At 51.1% G+C, this 22,157-nt stretch overlaps 1 protein-coding gene across 1 annotated transcript; it reads left to right on the plus strand.

Annotated features, from left to right (window-relative positions):
- Window positions 1–7,819: 7,819 nt before the first annotated feature.
- TRIM8 (tripartite motif containing 8) lies at window positions 7,820–21,178 on the plus strand. The gene is made up of 6 exons (XM_006831298.1): window positions 7,820–8,506; window positions 17,596–17,691; window positions 17,936–18,169; window positions 18,983–19,014; window positions 19,147–19,262; window positions 19,592–21,178. The coding sequence occupies exons 1-6, from the start codon at window positions 7,937–7,939 to the stop codon at window positions 20,197–20,199; spliced, it is 1,656 nt and encodes a 551-aa protein (XP_006831361.1). The 5' UTR covers window positions 7,820–7,936; the 3' UTR covers window positions 20,200–21,178.
- Window positions 21,179–22,157: the final 979 nt, after the last annotated feature.

The following is a 22,157-nucleotide window of genomic DNA, read 5'->3' on the forward strand; positions in this document are numbered from 1 at the left end:
ATGGCAATGAAATGATATAAGGTAGGATGAATGTAAAACTAATGTTCTCCCATGTAAACTATCACATAATTCACAATAAAACATTAAAAAAATAAAAGGACTATGGTAGGGTATACACACAGAAAAGGTACCCAGTTCAGTCTGGGGAAATAATATAATTATATAAAGCTTCCTAAAGGAAGTGATATCTAACCCAAAACTTGAAAGAACTTAAAAATGAGCTAGGCAAAGGAAGAAGGGGCTTTACTTTTGAAAGTTTTCTAGACAGAACAACTGTTAAAAAAAAACAAAACCACCACCACCACCAAGATTCTTTTCAGAAACTGTAGACTTCCAACTGCCTGAGTATATGGTTTAAGACATCAGGTTGTCATTTTAGGACCATTCCCCTGTCTGCTGGATAGAGAATGTTTGGGAAAAGAGTAACACTCAAGGCAAGGAGACTGTTGGCCCTGGATTACAATAGAAGCTACAGAACAATGTTGGTGGTGATGTTCATTGCTGTTGAGTTGATGCCAACTCATGACAACCCAATGTGTGCAGAGTAGAACTGCTCTAAAGTTTTTAAGGCTATAACCTTTTCAGAAGCTGATTGCCAGATGCCTCTGCCTTCCCAGGTGGCTTTTGGTGGGTTTGAACCACCTACCTTTTGACCAATAGTCAAGGGCTTAACTGTTCTTTACCATTCAAACAAAAGTTGTTAAGTGCCATCAAATTCATAACGACCTGTATAGGATTTGCAAGGAGCCGTTGGTGGGTTTGAACTGCCAACCTTGCATATAGCAGCAGTCCAGTGCTTATCTACAGCGCCACACCAGGGTAAAACATACAAGGATACAGAAATGAGAAGAAGTAATTAATTCAACATATATCTATTGAGCACTGGGAGCCCTAGTAGTGCTGTAGGATAGGCGCAGGGCTGCTAACCACAAGGTTGGCAGTTCAAACCCATTAGATGCTCCAAGGTAAAAGATGAGGCTCTGCTCCCATAAAGATTTACAGTCTTGGAACCCTTCTACAGAGTTGCTATGAGTCAAAGTTGGCTAGATGGCAGTGGGTTTGTTGTCTGTTTGGTTAGGGTCATGTTTAAATTTGATTATGACCGTGTTTGGAAATAGAAACATTCTTTTGTTATGTTAGTGAGAGCCTATCTATATTATTACGTTCCAACCCACCCATTTGTTGTTGTTACATGCCATCGAGTTGTTGCTGACTCAGCAACCATATGCACAGCAAAACGAAACATTGCCTGATCCTGGGCCAACCTCACTATATCGTTGCCATGCTTGAGCCCATTGATACTACCACTTTGCCAATCCATCTCGCTGGGGATCTTCCTCTTTTCCTCTGACCCTCCACCTTACCAAACATTATATCCTTCTCCAGTGACATGTTGTCAGGATTATGAGAGACAAAGTTGAGGCTATCTTGGCCTCTAAGGAGCACTCTGGTTGCACTTCTTCCAACACAGATCTATTGGTTCTTTTGGCAGCCCATGGCACTTTCAATATTCTCCTCCAACACCATAACTCAAAAGCATCAATTCTTCCACGGTCTTCCTTATTCACTGTCCAGCTTTCACATGCATATGAGGTTATTGAAAATACCATAGCTTGGGTCAGGCGCACCTTAGTCCTCAAGCTGACATCTTTGCTCTTCAACACTTTAAAAAGGTCTTGTGCAGCAGATTTGCCTAATGCAATACATCATTTGATTTCTTGACTACTGCTTCCATGAGTGTTGATAGTTGATTCAAGAAGAATGAAGTCCTTGACAACTTCAATTTTGTCTCTGTTGATAAGAATAAGAATGTTGTTTCTTGGTCCAGTGGTGAGGATTTTCATTTTCTTTACACTGAGATGCAATCCATACCGAAGGCTGTGCTCTTTGATCTTCATCAGTAAATACACGTGTATCAGTTTGTAATACTGTGGTGGCTTGTGAGTTGCTGTGATTCTGGAAGCTATGCCTCTGGTATTTTAAATAGCAGGGTCACTCATGGTGGCCAGGTTTCAAATGAGCTTCCAGAAGAAGACAGACTAGGAAGAAGGAGTGACGAACTACTTCCAAATACTTAGTCACTGAAAACCTTATGAATAGCAGAGAAGCCCACTTACAGTGACCCTGTATAGGATTTCTGAGGAGCAGCTGATGAGCTTGAACTGCCAACCTTGTGGTTCAAACCAACTTTGCAGTACAGCGCATTAACCCACAGCACCACACCAGGACTCCATACTTGTATAGTTGTTACATACCATTGAACCAGTTCCAACTCATAGCAACCCTGTATAGGGTTTCTGAGGAGCAGGTGGTGGATTGGAACTGCCGACCTTGTGGTTCACAATCCAGTGCTGATACTATAGTGCCACACTGTATATGATAGGTCATACATCTAATCCTTTCTCCGTGGTGTTTATAAAAAGGGAAACAGACACAGAGATTCATATATACACACAGAGAAGACCCCTCTATTAACAAGGAACACAATACCAGGGGCTACTGATACGGAGGTGTCCCTAGTGTGGTGCTGTGGGTTAATGTGCTGGACTTCAAGGTTGGTGTGAACCACAAGGTCAGTGGTTCAAGCTCACCAGTTCAAGCTCACCAACTGCTCCTAGGAAACCCTATACAGGGTCGCTATGAGTCAGAACCAACTTGATGGCACATAACAAGTAATAAGGAAGGGTCCTCCCCCGAACTGATGCTCTGGTTTAGACTTCTAGCCCCCAAACTGTGAGACAAATAGATTTCTGTTCCTTAAAGCCACCCACTTATGTATTTTTGTTACAAAATTGGAAATTAAGACACACACCTACTATGGTCTAGGTCCCATTTTAGGCACTGGGGATACAGCATTTAAGGAAACCCTTCTTTTGCAGATTTTAAATCTTATTGATAGGATGTGTGTGTGTGTGTGTGTGTGTGTGTGTGTGTCTAATACAGGAGACATGTGAAGAAAAAAATAATGCAGCGAAGGGGCGAGAGTGAGCTGTTGTAGGGGAGAGATATTTATTCTTTAAATAAAGCTCACGGAAGACTTTGCTGCATAGGTGGCATTTGCACAAAGAAGCTCAGTGAGAGGAAGAAGTGAGCCCTGAGGATATCTGGGGAAGAATAGTCCAGGCAAATAAGGAGATGGAGGCTCTCTGGTGTGATGGAAGGATCAGTTACTCTGGCCAGATTGAATTGGATTTGAATCTCGCCTTCACTATTTAAAAGGTAATCACTGATAACTCTTAAATCCGGATCTCCAGTACAAACCTCCCCTCTGAACACTAGTCATATATGAGGGGGTTTCAAAAAGTTCATGGAAAAATTCCATCATCTTTACATTCCATTTCCCATGAATTTTTTGAAGTGCCCTCGTATATACAAGCACTTAGAATCACCTCCTCAACATTTCTACTAGGGTATCAGAACTGCTGAAGATCTTACTTCCCCAATCCAACCCTCTCCAATTCTTCCCTGCTCAGCAAATGATCCCCTGTCTATCTACTTGTTGAGGCTCAAATCCTAGGAACGATTTAAAAACATTTCGGGGGGATTGTTATTTAAGTGCCATTGAATCACTTCCTACTCATCGAGACCCTGTATAGGGTTTCTGAGGCTGTAAATCTTTGTGGGAACAGAAAGTCTCATCTTTCTCTAGCTGGTAGCTCAAACTGCAAACCTCTGGATAGCAGTCCAGTGCTGATCCTTCAGAATCACAGTGCTTTTAAGGCTCAATAACTATGTTTTTGTTGTTAGGTGCTGTCCCAACTCATAGGGACCCTGACTAGGATTTCTGAGGAACAGTAGGTGGACTTGAACCATTGACCTGGCAGTCCAAACTGACCTTTCAGTTCAGTGTATTATCCTGCAGAGTCCTAATGTGACTCTAGGATAAGCACAGGACTGCTAACCAAAAGGTCAGTGGTTCAAACCCACCAGTCACTCCTCAGAAATCCTAGTCAGGGTTTCTATGAGTTGGAACCTACTCAACAGCACTTAAAAACAATAACTGTATGTTGAAGCAATAAATGAATCTCCACCTTTGCATTCTTATATGTTCTACCCTAATGTTCTATCCTTGAATGGTAAAGAACAATTAAGCACTGGGCTACTGGCAAAAAGATAATACACATTATGGTACTATAAGATAAGCACTAGACTGCTAACCACAATGTTGGTGGTTCAAGCCTACTGGCTACTCTGGAAACCCTATAAAGGATCACTATGAGTTGGAACCCAGTGGATGGCACTTAACAATAGCATTTTGTAGACTAGACAATAAGAGTTTTTGTAAAGTTCAGAACAATGCACTGTATCCTTCATGATCTCATTTCTAGTCCACTATTATGTTGATTCCATTCCATAGCTAATCCATCAGTAAACACTGTTGGCTCTACATCCAAACTATATACCAAATGTGACAGCCAAATCTCAGTCAACCAGTTTATAATCCACACATTATTATAGCCTACCTGTCTCTCTGGAGTCCTGGTGTGGCACTGTGGGTTAATGCGCTGGATTGCAAAGTTGGTTTGATTTGCAAGTCGGCGGTTCAAGCTCATCAGCTGTTCCCTGGAAACCCTATACTGAGTCAAAACTAACACGACTGCACTTAATAACAACACCTGTCTCTCTGAAGGAACACTGGTATCTTAGTGGGTTACAGGTTGCTCTGCAACAAAAAGATGAGGCTTTCGGCTCTTGTAAAGATTTACAGCCTTTCCTATACAGGATCACTATGAGTCAGAACCAACTCCATGGCACACCAGCAATCTGTCTGCCTACCTCTCCACACAGCCTTCGTTCTCCCCTGGAACATGTCTAATCTGTTTCTTTTGCATTTACTTTTCTTCTGACAGAAACACTTTCCAAGGTTATTTGCCTGACTTCTCCTGAACATTCAGGTCTCAGCTCAAATGTCGCTTTCTTAAGAACCCTTGTCTGATGCCCTTGTGTGTCTCCATCACAGAAATCATCTTTTTCCTTTTTAAAAAAAAAAAATCCTTTGTATTTGTCGGCTGAATTTCCAGGGCCTATGTAGGATAAGCACTGGACTTTTAACTACAAATGTGGGCGATTCAAATCCACCAGCAGCTCCTTTGGTCACTATGAAACACACTAAACAACAACAAAATGCCCAGCACATAAAGGCTTTTGTTAAATATTTTGTGGATTAACTGACTTTAGGCAGGTTACTTCTTTCTTTAAACCTCAATGTCAATAGAAGTCAATAGAAGAGGGATAATAATCCCTATCTTGCATGGTAATTTAAGGACACTAGTAAATTCCTACTGTGACTCTGTGGAATTTCTTATTCAGTTCTATTAGACAGATAAGCATACTGACAAATCCTCCCCTCTAGTAAAAAACACTAAAGGTAGAAAGAAGCCCATGCAGCCATGGTCCCACTACGTAGCAGGGATCATCGCCCTTTTAAGAGGCGCGGATACCCCTCCCCCTCCACGTTTAAGGTACCAAAGTTACTGCAGGTCACGTGAGGCTCACGGGTTTGCCCCGCCTTTAAGAGGCGGAGTCTCATCTAAAAGACTCCTGAAGAGCCTCAAGTCCAGACAGGGAAAAGGGGAGGAGCCGGGCGCAACAGCCACGGTAACAGCACTTCCGGACAGGACGCTCCGCCCCTTCCCCCCGCCCATTTCTAGCGCCGGTGCCGGGTGGGCAGAACCCGCGGGTGCTGATTAAAGGCGCCGCCGCTGCCCTGCCGCTTTCTCCTCACCTCTCTCTTCCCCGCCCCCTTCCCGTGTAGCGGGACCGGCCTTAATGTAGGAACGGCACCCCCCCCCCCTCCGATCCAGCTCGGCTCCCTGCAGCCCCTTGCCCTTCCGCGTCCCCACCCTGCGGGTTGCACTCTGCTTCAGGCCCATTGTATCCTCCGTGGCTGCGGACTCTGGGCCGTGGCGGGACCCTTGCGCGCCCCTCCAGCCGGTCTCGCGGGTCAGAGCCCCTCCCCGACCACCGTCTTCGCAGCAGCACAGCCGCGGCGAGGACGCCTTTTCCTCTCGTGAAGGTGGCGGGGGCCGCTTGCACGGCAACGGGACGCACCCCCTACGCCAAGCCCCAGCGGCAAACCCTGCGCCCCCTTTCTGGAGGGCTAAGAGCCCGAGCCTGAGCGAGCAGAGGCAGGAAAAGGCAGCCACAGACTGCCTGGCCAGCCGATCATTTTTTATTATCGAGATTATTATTAAGAGGGGGCGGGGAGCCCAGGATGCGGGGGAGGGGGCTTGAGACGCAATTATTTTTATTAAATAGATTATCCCTGAAATAATAATACGCGCAAGATGGCTGAAGGTGGCTGTGATGAGTGTTGGGGTTAGATTTTTCTCATTTATTTTTTATTTGGGGATAAAGCTCCGAGGCGACAGCCTCTGTGGAGACCCTGCCAGGAGTACCCTCCCCTCAGCTGCGAGGCAGCTGGGCGACAAACGGACCCATGGACTGAGCGACGGGCGCAGGCCCGCTCCGGACGCCTAGTTCGCGCAGCTATCAGGGGCCGCGAGCGCTCGCCTTTTCTGCCGACTTCTTTCAATTCTAATCTTTTAATATTTTTTTTTATTTGGAAAGCACCGGGGTGGGTGGAGCAGAGGTGGAAAGCAATCCGGACTTGGCATTTTCTTCTCTTTCCCGTTCCTAATTTGCCGGAGGCTGCCAGCCCACCCTTTTAAAAAAAAGACACTTAAAAAAAAAAAAAAAGCAAAATAACGCCGCGGGACCCTGGAGCGAATGGACCGGGATTCCGGCCGCTGCTGCCGCCTGAAGCCCAAGATGGCTGGGCGCTGAACGAGGCGGCCCGACCCCGCCGGCCCGGCCCGCAGCCCGAGCTTCCCAGGCCGGAGCAGAGGCCGAGAAGAAAAGAAAGTGGGGGGGCGGGGGGGAGAAGAGGGCCAGGCGACGGAGGGGGAGGGCCGGAGGGGGAGGGCCGGGGCCGAGCCTCCTGTTCATTAGCAGTTGAGAAAAATTCCTTTCTAGTTTGATCAATCCTTGTTTTCCTCGCAGAGCTGAGGCGCCCGCCCAGCGCGGGGACGGGGAGAGGGGTCTGTCCGCGGCGGGGGCATTCGGCGCCGGGCCTCGGGGGAGCGAAGAAGTGGTGACGAGGGGGTCAGACCGGAGCACCGCCGGGGCTGCTCCCTCCCTTTCGCGTTTTTTTTTTTTTTTTTCCACTTCTCTCCCTCCCCCTTCCGTTTCTATTTGTGAAGGGAGGAGGAAGGCAGAGGCGGGCTGGTGTCTCTGGCCGGGGACTGGAATTTCATCTGAATGACTGCCCCTGCGCGCACGCAGCGCCCCGGAGTCAGCCTGCCTGCGCCCCGCACCCCACACCCACGGACGGACTGCTAGCGGGGGTGCGTCCACGCTACGGCCCGGGGACCACTGACTCGCCTCGCCCGCATCTAGCCACCTTCTGCGCCGCCGTCCTCGCGCGCCCGCCCGATCCTCTCGGACCCCGGAGGACGCTCAGCGCCGGCGAGCCGAAAGAGAGCCACCATAGCCGCCGCCGTCACTGTATAGAGGAAGTATACAGCTGGGGACTCTGTCCTCCGTGGGGCGCGCCCCAATGTCAGAAGCGGGCCCGACTGCAGGCCGCGGGCCGCTGCTGCCTTAACCGCGCCGGCAGGGAGGCGGCCTCTTATATGGAATTTGGACCCCGGCGCTCCCTACCAGGGCTGGTGCCCGGGCTGTGGCCCTGGCGCAGCCCGCCGCCTCCCGCTAGGCGCTCCCAAGAAGGAGGAGACGCAGCTGGCTGCGCGCGCGGCGTGAGGACCGAGGCTCCCTCCTCTGGGGGGCGGACGCACGGAAGGAGCTGGTGACTGAGCGACTGTCGTGGCCGGCTGGGGCCGGAGCTCGGGGCTCGGTGGACCTACAACTACACCGGACGGACCCCCAGGGCTGGGGAGTTGGGGAGGCCTGCCAGGGTCCCCTAAACGCAACCGCAATGGCGGAGAATTGGAAGAACTGCTTCGAGGAGGAGCTCATTTGCCCCATCTGTCTGCATGTCTTCGTGGAACCCGTGCAGCTCCCGTGCAAACACAACTTCTGCCGGGGCTGCATCGGTGAGGCATGGGCCAAGGACAGCGGCCTGGTGCGCTGCCCGGAGTGCAACCAGGCCTATAACCAGAAGCCGGGCCTGGAGAAGAACCTGAAGCTCACCAACATCGTGGAGAAGTTCAACGCCTTGCACGTGGAAAAGCCGCCGGCGGCGCTGCACTGCGTGTTCTGCCGCCGCGGCCCCCCGCTGCCTGCGCAGAAGGTCTGCCTGCGCTGCGAGGCGCCCTGCTGCCAGTCCCACGTGCAGACGCACCTGCAGCAGCCCTCCACTGCCCGCGGGCACCTCCTGGTGGAGGCGGACGACGTGCGGGCCTGGAGCTGCCCGCAGCACAACGCCTACCGCCTCTACCACTGCGAGGCCGAGCAGGTGGCCGTGTGCCAGTACTGCTGCTACTACAGCGGCGCGCATCAGGGACACTCCGTGTGCGACGTGGAGATCCGTAGGAATGAGATCCGGGCAAGTACCCTGCGCAGGCACACACACTCCTTGCCTGGGGATCTGCGTCTATCCGTCAGGACAGGCTGTTGTGACATCAGGCCAGAGGCCTCCTTCCAAACTCTACTACTTTGAAAGTTAGGGGGCAAGTCCTGGGAAGAGGGGTCCCTCAGCCCATTCTAGCACCTGTGCTCAGAAGCCTATTTTGAGAGTGAGTTATAGAATTGGGTTGTAGAGTTTGGGTGTTGCTTCTCTGTTTTTGCAGGCAGATCCCTCCCCCAGAGCTGTTTCTGTAGGCCCTAGGGGAAGTCACCAAGGCAGTGACCCCGGTCCTGCTTCTCCAGCTGCTGTTTACGTAATGAGTGTCCTGGTGCCATTGCTGTGGCTGACATGATGCTGGCATCCCAATGAGGAAATAAACAAAAGCAGCCATGTTAGTTTCAAGCTCTATTGGAAACACATGGGGGCCGGTGGGCTTCCAGAGGGAGCAAAGAACTTAAGAGTGTGTATATGGACAAGGGCTGGCCAGCCAGTGGAGTCTGGGACAGCATCTCATCCATTACGTTACTCCCCATAGCCCACCCTTTGGGTGAGAAGCTTTGCCCTGTATGTGCCTGTGTGCTGCAGTAACAGACCTTAGACCCTAATCCCTTTTCTCCCAGCCCAGCCCTCTATCTCAGCCCTCCCACATTTGGGGAGGGGAAGTAGCAGACGGAAAAAGAATCCTGTAGGTTTAAGGTTGAGCCGCCTTGAAATCTGGTTTCAGGCAGCTGACTCCCCTGGGCTGCCGACTGGGTGATTAAGGAGCCCGCATCCCCTCCCACTGTATACACCCTGCAGGGTCAATGTCAAAATCTCCTCCCTCAATCTCTTCCCTCAGGCCTGGCTTTGGAGCTGGATGGAGGCTCTACTTCCATCCTCTTCAGTGGAGGGGGACGCCTCTGAGGTCCCACCCCAGTCCCTTGGTGCTCACGGTTGAGTCATAGCAGAAGGAAGGGGTTAGCCTGATAACTGAACCATCTCAGGATCCCCAGCTTGGGGCCTGGGTGTGATACGGTGACAAGATTGGCCCTTGGGAGGACTGGGAGTGTTTATGGGTGGGGGCCCCTGAAGGCTAGTTGTGGCCTGTGGGGAGCTTGGATATGAGGAAGCTCTGAACTGGGGCTAGTTGTAGATGGACCTGTTTCCTGTGGAAGGGACCAGTCAGAATGAGTCACTGTTTAGCAATTAAAAAACATACACATACAACCAACAAAAGGCCGGAGGGCTGCCACAGGCTGAGGGCGGGGATAGCAAAGAAAATTTGCTATATAATTAGTTTCCAATAGGATGGGCTAGCTCTGGGGTTTTGTGCCAGGGCAGACCTCTGATTTCTGAAAGGAAGTGGGGTGGTGGTGGAAGAAGCCCCCTCCTTACCACCACCACCACCACCATTGGGTTGAGAAAGGCAGAGGCCTAGGGAAAGCTGATGAGCCCCTGATTGCCTTCCATCCCCCACGCAGGGCAGGCTGAGGTCTGACTTTCCCCAGGATTGGGAAGCTGCTGCTATTAATAAAGATGGAAGGGCTGGGAGAGGAGGCTGGGAAAAATACTGAGGCAGTGCTCTGTCCTGGGATTGGCAGCAGAAAGTGAGGGGAGGGACAAGAAGGGAATGTGCTGAGAAGGACAGAGGAGGGGGCCGCAAAGTGGGGTGGTGAGTGGATGTGTGTACTCACACCCAGTTGTGGTCTTAGCTGTGTCTGAGTGCTAGGGTGTGTCTTTAATTGAGGTGTATGGGGGAGTATATAATTGCACCTGATCTGGTAGTAAAAAGGTATCTAGCTGTATTTCTGAGTGTTTTTTGAGACGGTGGCTTTACCTTCAAATGCACCTGTCTCCCATCTGTATAGCTGGGGGATCGGAGTGGTAGGTAGCAAGTCCCTACCAGAAGGCCTCCCCAGTCCTCTGGCTTTTGGAAGGAACCAAGAAACCGGATGGAGGCAGGCACTGAAGTTAGTTAGCAGTGCTGTGTGTGCGTGTTCCTATGCCTGGTGTGGGCAGGCTCTGGAAGAGTGGGTTGTATCAGGGCCAGATGTGCAATTCTGTGCATTCAGCATCTGTGCCAGGCAGCCTGAGTCTCAGCCTCCTCCAGGCTCCCCTACCCCAAGTCCTTGGGGGTTCTTTTTGGTGCCCCAGGGCACTGAGGTTGGAAACCCTTCAATAGTCAGTCATTCAAGTGTGAATCTGACTTAGTGTGGAAGAAGAGAGGCCCAACTTTCCTGAGGGAGGGGTGGGCAGTGGGGAACCAAATGGATGAACCTTTCCTTTTTCCACCATCTCTAGACCAGACAGGGGAAGGGGACTTTGCTTGACCCCCTTTTATCTTGTATAACTGAGTCTGTCTTAAAAGGCCTTTGCTGGTGTGTGGATGAGGCCCCAGAATTCTCTGGGGTTTAGAAGCAGAAGCTCAGAGAGCTGGCAAATGCCTTAGAATACAGCTGTTTCTTGTTCTTCCTCTTCTGCTTTCCCAGGGCAGGCTGCTGAGATTCCCTATTTGTTGGAAATAGAAAGCCCTGATAAACCCCCTCCCTGGTAGCCCCCCATTTGCATACTCACAAGCACCCAACTCTATACATGGGCCAGGGGCCAATGACCTAGAGCAGTGCTACCATTCTGCCCCTGGGGAGCCAATGTTGCCCTTCGGGTGGGTAGTGGGCAGGGGAAGGAGCCCAGAGATTCATCCTTACCTGGAAAGGAAGCTGTGCTCCCTTGGGTCTGTGGCACACTAAGGTCCCAAGATTGGGGCATCCAGGTGAGCAACCCTTTCTTCTTGTCGTGAGTGCTGTTGAGTCAGTTCTGACCCATAGCGACCCTTAATAGGGTTTCCAAGGAGCAGCTGATGAGCTTGAACGGCTGCCCTTGGATGGTCTCAACTCCGAGTGCCCTTTCTCTTATGACCTGTCTCAATAAGGAAGAAAGACAATCGAGCAGACCTAGGGATGTGTACAAGGGGGCTTCAAAAAGTTTGTGGAAGAATTCCATTATCTTTTAATTACTTTTTTCTACAGCCTTTGAAGCCTCGCACATGAGGAGCTGTGCAGGATGTGTGTGTGTGTGTGTGTGTGTGTGTGTGCAGAGTCATAGGTCTGTCATCTCTCAGGACCCTGTTCCTTATATCCTTAAGTTCAGACTTGAGAAGAGATATTCTCTGGGGAGGGGATCCCACTGCTGGGGCTAGTTTAGGGTTTGCAGCTGCATGGCCCTGGCTGGAGAGGTTTGTACTGGGTGATCTGTGGGAGGCTTCCCTGGGCCTGCAGGGGCTGGGGCTCTGCAGCACAGGCAGGAGAGGCCTGTTAAAGGTCTTGCTGGGTCCTCAGCAGGCAGACCATACCCTGAGGTCTTAACAGGGGTGGGGATATTGTGTGTGTGAGTGTGTGTGTGTGTGTGGTTGAGAGTCGTGTAGCTTCCCCTTCCTTAATTGTTGTGTCTGTAGAAGATGAGTCTTGTTTGGTCTTCCTCCCAGGGCCCCCACCTCCACCCCAGGATCCTGCTGGCATAGCGAGGTACCTCTCAGGCACCCCTTAGTGATTATTCTACCTTCCTGCAACTCAAGTGGCTATGCATGTGTGTCTGCAGGGTGTGTGTGTGTCTGTGTGTCCTTGGGCACCTGTGAAACAGCGTGTGCATATGTGCATACATGTATGCATGCATGCATGTGTGTGATAAAAGTGGGTGTCACCTGCCGGGCTTGCTGGGTCCCTTTAAGTTGAAGTTGAGTGTACACAGCATGGCTGTGCTGTGTGAGTCCCTGCTCCCGGCCATAGTAGTTTGGTGGTTGTGAGTCTGTGTTGTCTCAAGGGCCCAGGCAACCCTCACCTGGTTGGGGGATGCTGGGGAGGGGAGAGAAAGACGGGTTTACCTTCTGGTAAGCTGTTGACTAGGGAGGAGGGTATTAGAGACAGGAGCCAGCTGGGATGGGTCCTGTGATGTGCGGGGATGGGGGGTGCACGGAGAGGCAGTCTGGTTGGGCCTAGGAAGACAGGGAAGCTGGCTTGGGCCCCTGCCCTGGGCTGAGCAGGCGCCCTGGCCGAGCTCATCCTTGGCCTGGGAAAGCCTTCCTTCCCGGCTGGCCTGGCATTCAAACCCAGACAAAGGGGGGCTTTCTCTCTCGCCTCTTTGTTCTGCTGCCCTGGAGTGCTGCTCTCTGCATGGCAAAAGCTAATTCCGCTCCGCAGCTGATGGTCCTCAAGGCTTGCCTCTGAGTGGCTGCTTCTCCTTGCCTGGCTCCCACCCTCTCTGGGTCTGTGGTTCCCCAACCCAAGGCAAGCAGCTTTTCTGAGGGAAGGGCAGACTGCTGTGGGCCCCAGGGAAAGAGGAGAGGAACTGACTCCTGAGACTAGGGCTTGCATGGGGGGAAGGGGCTGGCAGCTGGGAGGAGGTTGGGTGGCATGGGGGTAGTTCTGAGCAGCCAGGGCTGGAATGACTGAGAGTCACCTGGGCAGGGACCTGAGCAGCAACCGGGCCTGGTTCCTCTGTTCTGTCCCTCCCCCACTATAGAGACTGCTGGTGCCAACCCGAGCCTTTGCTAAAAACCTAAAAACTTTGTCTGCCCCAGCCCCAGGGCCTGTTCCCTGCTGACCTTGCTGCTTTTCAAGGTTCACTTGAGGATTTTATTATTATTAGTTATTAACTTTTATACAGCCCAGAGTCCTCATGACCTCACCTGTCTGCCAGTCTAGCCTCACATCAAAAATGCCAGTTGGGCCTGGCCAGTCAGGCTCCAGAGGCTGTATATCAGTGTAGGAGGGTACAAAGACCCCTCTTCTGGCAGGGAGTGGGGGCCAAAGTACACAGCTTGTGGCAGAATCTAGAATGAGGGGCAACGGGTTTAAAGAGCAGGGCGTTCTGGGGCAGTGGAGGAATGGGAATAGGGTACATCAAGATTTCTTGATGCTTTTGCCCTCGAAGGCCCTAAGTCCTAAGGGTTCTGTTGAGTCGGTTCTGCCTGGCTGCTGAGATTCCTTCCTCGCCATGGAAGCCTGGTCCCTGGGTCTCAGAACTCAGTGCGTCTATCTACACGTGCCACAGAACTAGTAAGGGGCTCCCTCCCATTCCCCTAGTAGGGGGATCTGGTTGTACTGGCTTTTCCTGATTGGGAAGTGGGGCTTTGTGGCCCTCAGCAGTTTTGTGGGGAGGCAGACTGGGGATTAGGATGGAAAGGAAGCTGCTGGTACTGATCCTCCCCTTGCAGTGGGTACTGGTAATGGTGTACTGCAGGCAGGGAGGATTTCCCTCCTTCCCCCACTATCCCAGTGCCTGAGGTAATGGGCCCACCCCCATCCCTCAGGCATTGTTTGTAGTGTGAACAAGATTACTTGCCCCCTAGGGGGGCAGGCCCTGCTAGAATAAGCTGGCTGGTTTGCCTGCTCCCCTCCCTGTTCCCTGGCTGGCAACTATGGTAAGCTTGCTCCCCCTTCCTGCCCTTTCTCCCCACCCCTGCATCAAAGACAGGCACCTGGTGGCCTCTGAGCTGAGGGAGGAGAAATGAAACCTACCCACTATGCCCAGGAATGTAGGCCACTGCAGAGTCCCAGGGTCCAAGTACCACTAAGGAGGCTCCAAGAAAAGCCTGGAAGAGAAAGAGAAGAGACTGAACCTCCCTTCCCCCCTGTGGGGTAGGGGATGCCTCCCTTAGTTTTGCCTGAGGGGTTGGCCCTGAGCTCTGTGGGACCCTCACAGGGCCTCAACAGGGGCAGTAGGTAACAGTGAGACAGCCCCATTCCCATCTGCTAGGAACCAGGGGCTGCCTCCTTTCTAACCTTGATCTGATCCTCACTCCAGGTACCCCGAATCTGGCATTGATGAGCAGAGAGATTATGATATACAGATGGGGCCAGCTGGGAGCCTGGGCTTTCAGATGTTCTGGGCACTGGGATGGCAGGGGTGGCCTGGAACTTGAGGCTCCTGAGTAAGAGACAGGACAGCAGCAGACAAGAATTCAAGAGCCTGGTGTTTCAGGGGAGGAAAAGGCCTGACATTCTGGGCAGGAGCTGCTTCTGACCCTCTTGTCTTCAAGGTAGGCGTGCTTCCATGATTCGGGTCTTCAGGAGATCAATATGCATGAGGTGGGCCGAGGCTGAATGAGTGCGTGCGTGTCTAGTTGTGCACATGTGTGTAATGTTGTAGGATGTCAGATGTCTCCTTCCCCCTTAACTCCTGGGACCATTTCACAGGTGGGGACAGTACACACCCATCTCTATCCAGCCCCACCCCCAAGCTGTACTTATTTCCAGGCTCTGACCCCCAGGCTTCACTTGCTCCCTGAAATCCTTTCTGTGGGGGTTGGGTACCTGCTGGCTTTTGGAGTTCTAGTTCTTAGAGGTCCTGTCCTGGACTATTGAAAGGCCAAGTTTGGAAGGGAGTGCTCCAGACTTCCCCAGCTTAGAATCTGACAGCCTTACCTCCCACCTCTTTTCTGCCCCCACTGCCAGAGTCCTGGGTCTTTGTTTCCAAGGTAGCCAGCCACCTATGCACAATGTAATCTGACTGAAGTCTCTTATTGGCCTTGGTTTCCCCACATGTAAAAAGGGGTTGGAGGGAGGGAGAGAGTGAGGAAGAGATTAGCGATTTGTGGCTGCTTGTCTTTGGTGGAGCCTAAACTGGTGTGGTTCAGAATGGAGGTCATAGGCTCATGCTTGACGGAGACTCTGAGGCTCCTCAGAGGAGGAAAGAGAACTGCTCCTTGCTTATACTTACTCCTTGCTTGTACTTATTGCAAGCTAGGCTCTGGGGAAGCTATATTGCAAACTTTCTATTCTGTGCAAAACCCCGATGTGGTTTATTCAGTAAGTAGATCTGTTCTGCATCTGTGGGGTGTTCAGGCCTTTGTGTGGCCTGGCTGGGCAGTGAGGTGGAGAGAACCAGCCTTGTTTTCAAGGAGGCTGAGGCTATCAGAAGAGCAGCACTGTCCAGTAGGACTTGCTTTGATGACAGGGATGTTTCCTGTATATGGTTTCCAGTATGGGGGAAACCACTAGCTTATTTGGCTATGGAGCATTTGAAATGCAGTTGATAGAGCAGAAGAACTGATGTTCAATTCAGTTTATTCAAATTCAGTTGAAAGGTTTCCTAGAGGAGTAGCATCCTGGTGTGGCACTGTATGATAAGCAAACACTGGACTGCTAACCACTAGGTTGGTGGTTCAAGCTGCTCCTTGGAAACTCTATACATGGTTATTGAGTCAGAACCCACTCGAAAGCACTTAACAGCAGAAGAGGAGTAGGGTAAGCACTGTACTGCTTACCACAAGGTTGGCGATTCAAACCCACCAGCCACTCCTTAGAAACCCTTTACAGGGTCACTATGACCACAACAGTGGAGGAGGGCAGGGGCCCTGGTGGCATTGTAGGATAAGCACTAGACTTTTTAGTCGCAAGATCAGCAGTTCAAACCATCAGCCACTCTACAGAGAGGTGTGGCTTTCTGCTCATGAAAAGATTTACAGCCTCAAAAACCCTTTATAGGTAGGATGAACGTAAAACTAATATTCTCCCATGTAAACTGTCACATAATTCACAATAAAACATTTTTTGAAAATTAAAAACAACAACAAACCTTTATAGAGTTATGAGAAGGAGCCAATTCACTGACAGTGGGTTTGTTTTTAAGGGGTATAGAGGCATGGGGCTTAAGTTGAGCCTTGAAGGATAGACAAGAGGAGGGAAAAGCACTATGGACTACAAAAAACCATGAGCAGAGTCCATGGAGTTGAATTGAGCATAGTTTTGGGGACAGGATACCAGCCCACCTGGCTGAAAGGTTGTCAGAGAGCCTTCATCGCCTTGCTAAAGAACTCCTTGGAAGGAAGGAGTCACTAAGGGTTCTTGAGCAAGGGAGGGACCATATTTGAAGAGGTGTGTCTGGGGTGAGGAGGCTAACAAGGTGCATGGAGCAGCTGGGAGGAGAGGGTTGTAGGAACAGGAGATTAGAACTGGGAAGATCTGCTAGGTCTAACACTATCTCACTTGGTATGAATAGTCAGGCAAAACTCAGCTGAAGGAGCAGGTGTGGCTTCATGTAGTGAGGGAAGCTGCACCTACAAATCTAGGAGACTGGTCCCAGAGGACAGTCAGGATCTCCTTTCTGCCTGGGTTCACCTAATGAGCTGAGGGAGCCTGTAAGACTTCAGAGGCCTAGTGTCAAAAACACAGGACAGGGTGGCTGGCTTGATTGATGCCTTCTAGGGTAGGGTTGGTATGGCACTGTAGGATAAGCACAGGGCCACAAGATTAGTTTGAACCACAAGGTCAGGAGTTCAAACTCACCAGGCACTCCTTGGAAGCCCTATACACAGTTGCTATGAGTCAGAACCCACTCAGCGGCACTTAACAAGTGTGGGGCTAGTGTGAGGTGAAAACCAACAGATCTCATGACCTTGGCAGTGGTTTGACCCTCTGCACCTTAGGGTGCTCACCTCTTAAGGTGGGGCTCCCCAGAGAGAGGCTGCATTGCCTGGATGAGCATAGACCCTGCTTTCAGATCACCAGTTGTCACTAGCTATGTGACTTTGGGCAAAGTACTACCTATTTGAACCTGTTTCCTCTTCTATAAAATGAAGATAGTAACAGTACCTACCTCATAGCATTATAATGGAGGCCTGGTGTGGCATTGTGGGATAATGCACTGGACTCCAAGGTCGGTTTGAACTGCAAGGTCGGTGACTTAAACTTCTCAGAAACCCTATACAGGGTCACTATGAGTGGGAACTGACTCGACCTCACTTAATGGCAGTGACAACAACAACATAGCATTCCTGGGATGATTAGATATGTCAGTACAGGAAATGTGCATGGATCAGAGACAGACCTCACCCTGCCTTCAGAAAACTCATGATTTAAGCTAGTCCAGATTCTTGGTGACTGGGGTCCAAGACTAGCCAGCCAGTCTTTACAGGTTCCCTGGAATTACAGGCGAGGGTGCAAAGTGTCTGGGTGGCAGAGATTTTAGGCCAACTGGATTAAAGAACCTAAGGGTGAGTCTCTTTATAGAGGGGAGGGTGATGTGCGCTCATCCTTGGGAAGGGAAAGAGCCACAGGCCTTTTCTGATGTCCCTTACCCCACTGTCCCTGCAGAAGATGCTGATGAAGCAGCAGGACCGACTGGAGGAGCGAGAGCAGGACATTGAGGACCAGCTGTACAAACTCGAGTCTGACAAGCGCCTGGTGGAGGTAGCAGAGCCTTAAGCCCTGTGGTATGGGCTGGGGGTGATTGGGGGACAGGACTTTGAGTTAATTCCTTACTTACAATCTTCCTTCTGATCAGCTGCTTGCCAGAACCCCTTGGCCAATCATTTGATGTGGTTCACCCCCACTGATGCCAGGGGTGGTGACACAAAGGCCAGCCCTTGCTTTTGGGATCCCAGGGCAGCCTGGAGACTTGAATAGCCGCCCACTCCTGCCCCTGTGTCTGCAGGAGAAGGTGAACCAGTTGAAGGAGGAGGTACGGTTGCAGTATGAGAAACTGCACCAGCTGCTGGATGAGGACCTGCGGCAGACGGTGGAGGTCCTGGACAAGGCCCAGGCCAAGTTCTGCAGCGAGAATGCGGCGCAGGCGCTGCACCTCAGCGAGCGCATGCAGGAGGCCAAGAAGCTGCTCAGCTCCCTGCAGACGCTCTTTGATAAGACAGAGGATGTCAGCTTCATGAAGGTGGGCCAGGGCTGGGTTTAGGCTGACCTAGGGGACTCCTCCTACTTTGGAAGCTGCAGTTTTCCACTCTTCCAACCATTCACCTCCTGCCAGTATGCTCACAGGGCCTTGGCTTTGGAGCCAGCCCTCACTGATTTCCTCATCCTCACTCCTCAGTCTTGGGCAAGTCACAGCTGCTCCCTATCCCTCAGTTACTAATGCAGGTCTACTGCCTTTTATCTGCAACTTCAAATTTTAAAAATAACAGAAGATGGAAAGAAAAGAGATTTTGCAACTTAACTAATGTCAAAAACTGTCCTGAATGGAGATTGGGCAATTTATAGTATCTATCTCACTTGGTACGAATATTCAAGTGTTTTGCTACAAAAAATGTCGACTCTTGCTTTTTTGGGGTATCACCCAGCTCCTACTGGGGGTGAGATGTAAAGTAGGGTACACACACCATATTTCTCTTGTAAAATCTAAAAAACTTCCAAATTCCAAAATGCATCTGGCCCCAAAGATTCAGATATCGGATTGAGGGCCTGTAGTACCTATCTTCTTGCCTACTTGTGTAGGAAGTACTCACAACAGTGTCTGTTGCATTGTAAGCACTCAATAAATGGTAACTATCCTGGTAGCATTGTGGTTGCGAGTCAAGCTGCTAACCTCAAGGTCAGCAGTTCAAAACTACCACCACCACCATCATTACCATATTAAAAAAATTACAGTCCCCTTGCCATGCTGGCCACTCCCACTCCCGCCCACACCCCAGTACCTTCTCTTCCCCTTGTGTTGTGTTTCCCATTGACTGACCCTCTTCTCTCCCCCCAGAACACCAAGTCTGTGAAAATCTTAATGGACAGGTGAGCGATGGGCGTTGGCTCAGGGGAACATCTGGAGGCGGGCAGGAAGGGCCAGGTCCATGATCGGGGGGAGGTGGACAGGCTCACCAGTGATAACCTCCTCACAGCAGATACCCTGTCCACTGCCCCCAGGACTCAGACCTGCACAGGCAGCAGCCTTTCTCCCCCTAAGATCGGCCACCTGAACTCCAAGCTCTTTCTGAACGAGGTGGCCAAGAAGGAGAAACAGCTCCGGAAGATGCTAGAAGGTAAGGGCAGGGTCCTCCATAGAAGAGAGAGCCCTTTGGACAAGGGGTCAAGGTCAGAGACTTTCCTCTGAAAGACAAAGTTAGACCTTTTCTTCTTTGCTGGCTTTGTCACATCTAGCTGTGGGAAGTTGGGTAAACTGAGCCTGTTTATTTAGCTGTAAAATGGGAATAATAGTATCTACCTCCTCTGGGAATGGTGAGCATTAACTGAGCTGATGCATGAGATAGTGTGGTTGGCCTGTAGCCTTGGAAAGTCCCCAGAGGGAGAGGAGGCCTGGGTTGCTTATGGGTGTGAGCTTTGGTGACTTTTGCCCCCAACCTCTCCACAGGCCCTTTCAGCACACCGGTGCCCTTCTTACAGAGTGTCCCCCTGTACCCTTGTGGCATGAGCAGCTCTGGGGCGGAAAAGCGCAAGCACTCAGCAGCCTTCCCTGAGGCCAGTTTCCTAGAGACGTCATCGGGTCCTGTGGGCGGCCAGTACGGGGCGGCAGGCACAACCAGCGGCGAGGGCCAGTCTGGGCAGCCCTTGGGGCCCTGCAGCTCTACACAGCACTTGGTGGCCTTGCCAGGTGGTGCCCAACCAGTGCACTCAAGTCCTGTGTTCCCCCCATCGCAGTATCCCAATGGCTCTGCTGCCCAGCAGCCCATGCTTCCCCAATATGGCGGCCGCAAGATTCTCGTCTGTTCTGTGGACAACTGTTACTGTTCTTCTGTGGCCAATCATGGCAGCCACCAACCCTACCCCCGCTCCGGCCACTTCCCCTGGACAGTACCCTCACAGGAGTACTCACACCCACTCCCACCCACACCGTCCGTCCCCCAGTCCCTTCCTGGCCTGGCAGTCAGAGACTGGCTTGACGCCTCCCAGCAGCCTGGCCACCAGGATTTCTACAGGGTGTATGGGCAGCCATCCACCAAACACTACGTGACGAGCTAACGCCACGCAGGCGGCAGGGTGCTGGGGATTCTTCCCCTCAGCCCCTGGTGGCTCGGGAATTATGCATTCAGAGACCTCCCTTCCCTCCCCTCTTTTCCTCTTTTCCTTCCCTCCATTCCCCCAGGTCTTCCTTTTTGGATTTGGTTTTATTTGGGGTTTTGGTTTGGATTTTTTTTTTTTTTTTAATCTTTTGGACACGAAGGTCACAGTGGGAGCTGGCCTGGGCTGGGGCCACAGGTGGCCCTTGGAGTTGGGAAGGTGTCTGTCTCAAGGCGCTAAACTCTCTTTCTGTCTCTCCTTTTTTCTTCCACTTTTTCCCCTTCAAACACCCTTGGCTGGAAGGAGCCTCATCTTCCCCTAAAGCCTTGGAGGGAGGGGTCCAACCCCTCACCCCACCCTGGGAGGAAGGACCAGTGCCCACCAGCCTGTTTCTCCCCTTGTTTTTCTTTTGGACGGTTTGATCACTGATTGAATAAGGAATGACCTGTAGATTGAGGAGCCTTTTTATTTTATTTTATTTTTTTTTAAAAAAAACAAGAATTATTTCTCCTGCTTCCTTCTCCTCACCATCCTCCCAGATGGAGTTCAAAGGCCACTTCTCAAGCAGCTTTTGGCATCTTCAGCCTCAGAGTGGAATCTTTTAAAAACAGGAACCCCATGTCCAGGAAAGGGGAAAAGGAACTTTGCCAATGATAGTGACCACAGCAAAAGCAAATAATAATAATATTAATAATAATAAAGAGAAATAAATAATAAAATTTAAAAAACAACAACAGCACAGCCCTTGTTGAGGTCAGCAGAGGGGGGGAGGGGCTGCCCCAAGTTGGGTCCTTGCCTGGGTTTTGACACAGCAACTTCCTGTATCGAGCGCTTTGTAGGAATCGTGGACTTCCTGTTCTCAAGGCGCAAGTATTTATTCTGTAATCTGTCTCGCACACACCGGAATCCAACCTTCTAATAAACTACTGGCGCAGTCCCACTCCCTGCTTTGCCTCTTACCCCTAGACCCTAGGCCGTGGTCTTCAGACCATGGTATGGGTGGGTTTCCTTGAGGACACAAGTTCTGGCCCTCCTTGCCTTGATTCCGTCCTCTCCAGTCTAACATGTTCCACGTCTGTGCATGTCAGTTTGTCAGGCACTAACTCACTCTACTCTTGGCCTTGGCTTCATTTGACAAATATTTGCAAGGGCCTCCCAGGCCCAGCCCCATGCTACAAAGGCCTTGGCATCTCTTTGAGGTCCTGCCAATGTGCTCTTAGCTAGGACAGACAAAGGAGAAACACCTTTTGGTGAGTCTTGCAAAATTTGCCTCCTTCAGTCCACAAATATTTATTGAGCACATACTGAGTGCCAGGTGCTATGCAGGACCATGGGCTGAAAGGTAGAACAGCCCTGTGCTAGGAGCTTAGCCTTGGCTTCCATGACAAGAAGGTCACTTGGCTGTACACTTCTTTTGGTGACCAGCAGCTGCCCACTGTCCCTGAACTGGAGGAGGGGAGAACAGGGGAAGTGATGAGCTCTCATTGGCTGAGGGGAAACCTCACAACCTGCTTCAGTGCTTTGGCCCTGGGAGGGGTGAGTGCAAGCAAGATGAAAAAGATATCCCACCCCCACCCTCTTTCACAGAGTTTCTCAAAATCTCAAGATGGTCTTGTTAAGTGCCAACGAGACAGTTCAGACTCATAGCAACCCTGTATAGGGTTTCTAAGGAGCAGCTGGTGAGCTTGAACTGCCGAGGTACAACCTGACCTTGCAGTCCAGCACGTTAACCCAAAGTGCCACAAGCTGGTCTTAGGAGTTGGTTAAAAGGCTGATTCCTGAGGCCCTACTTGGTCTCTGAGGGCCCAGGATCCTGCATTTTTCACTCTGGTTATTCTGACTGAGAAGTGTTGCCATGAGAGGCTGGACAAGGTCCTGACTGATGCTTATCACAGTGACCCCCCCTCCCCCAGTGGGGT

The sequence above is a fragment of the Chrysochloris asiatica genome, unplaced genomic scaffold (genome assembly GCF_000296735.1).
Source record: "Chrysochloris asiatica unplaced genomic scaffold, ChrAsi1.0 scaffold00003, whole genome shotgun sequence".
Classification (NCBI taxonomy): Eukaryota; Metazoa; Chordata; class Mammalia; order Afrosoricida; family Chrysochloridae; genus Chrysochloris; species Chrysochloris asiatica.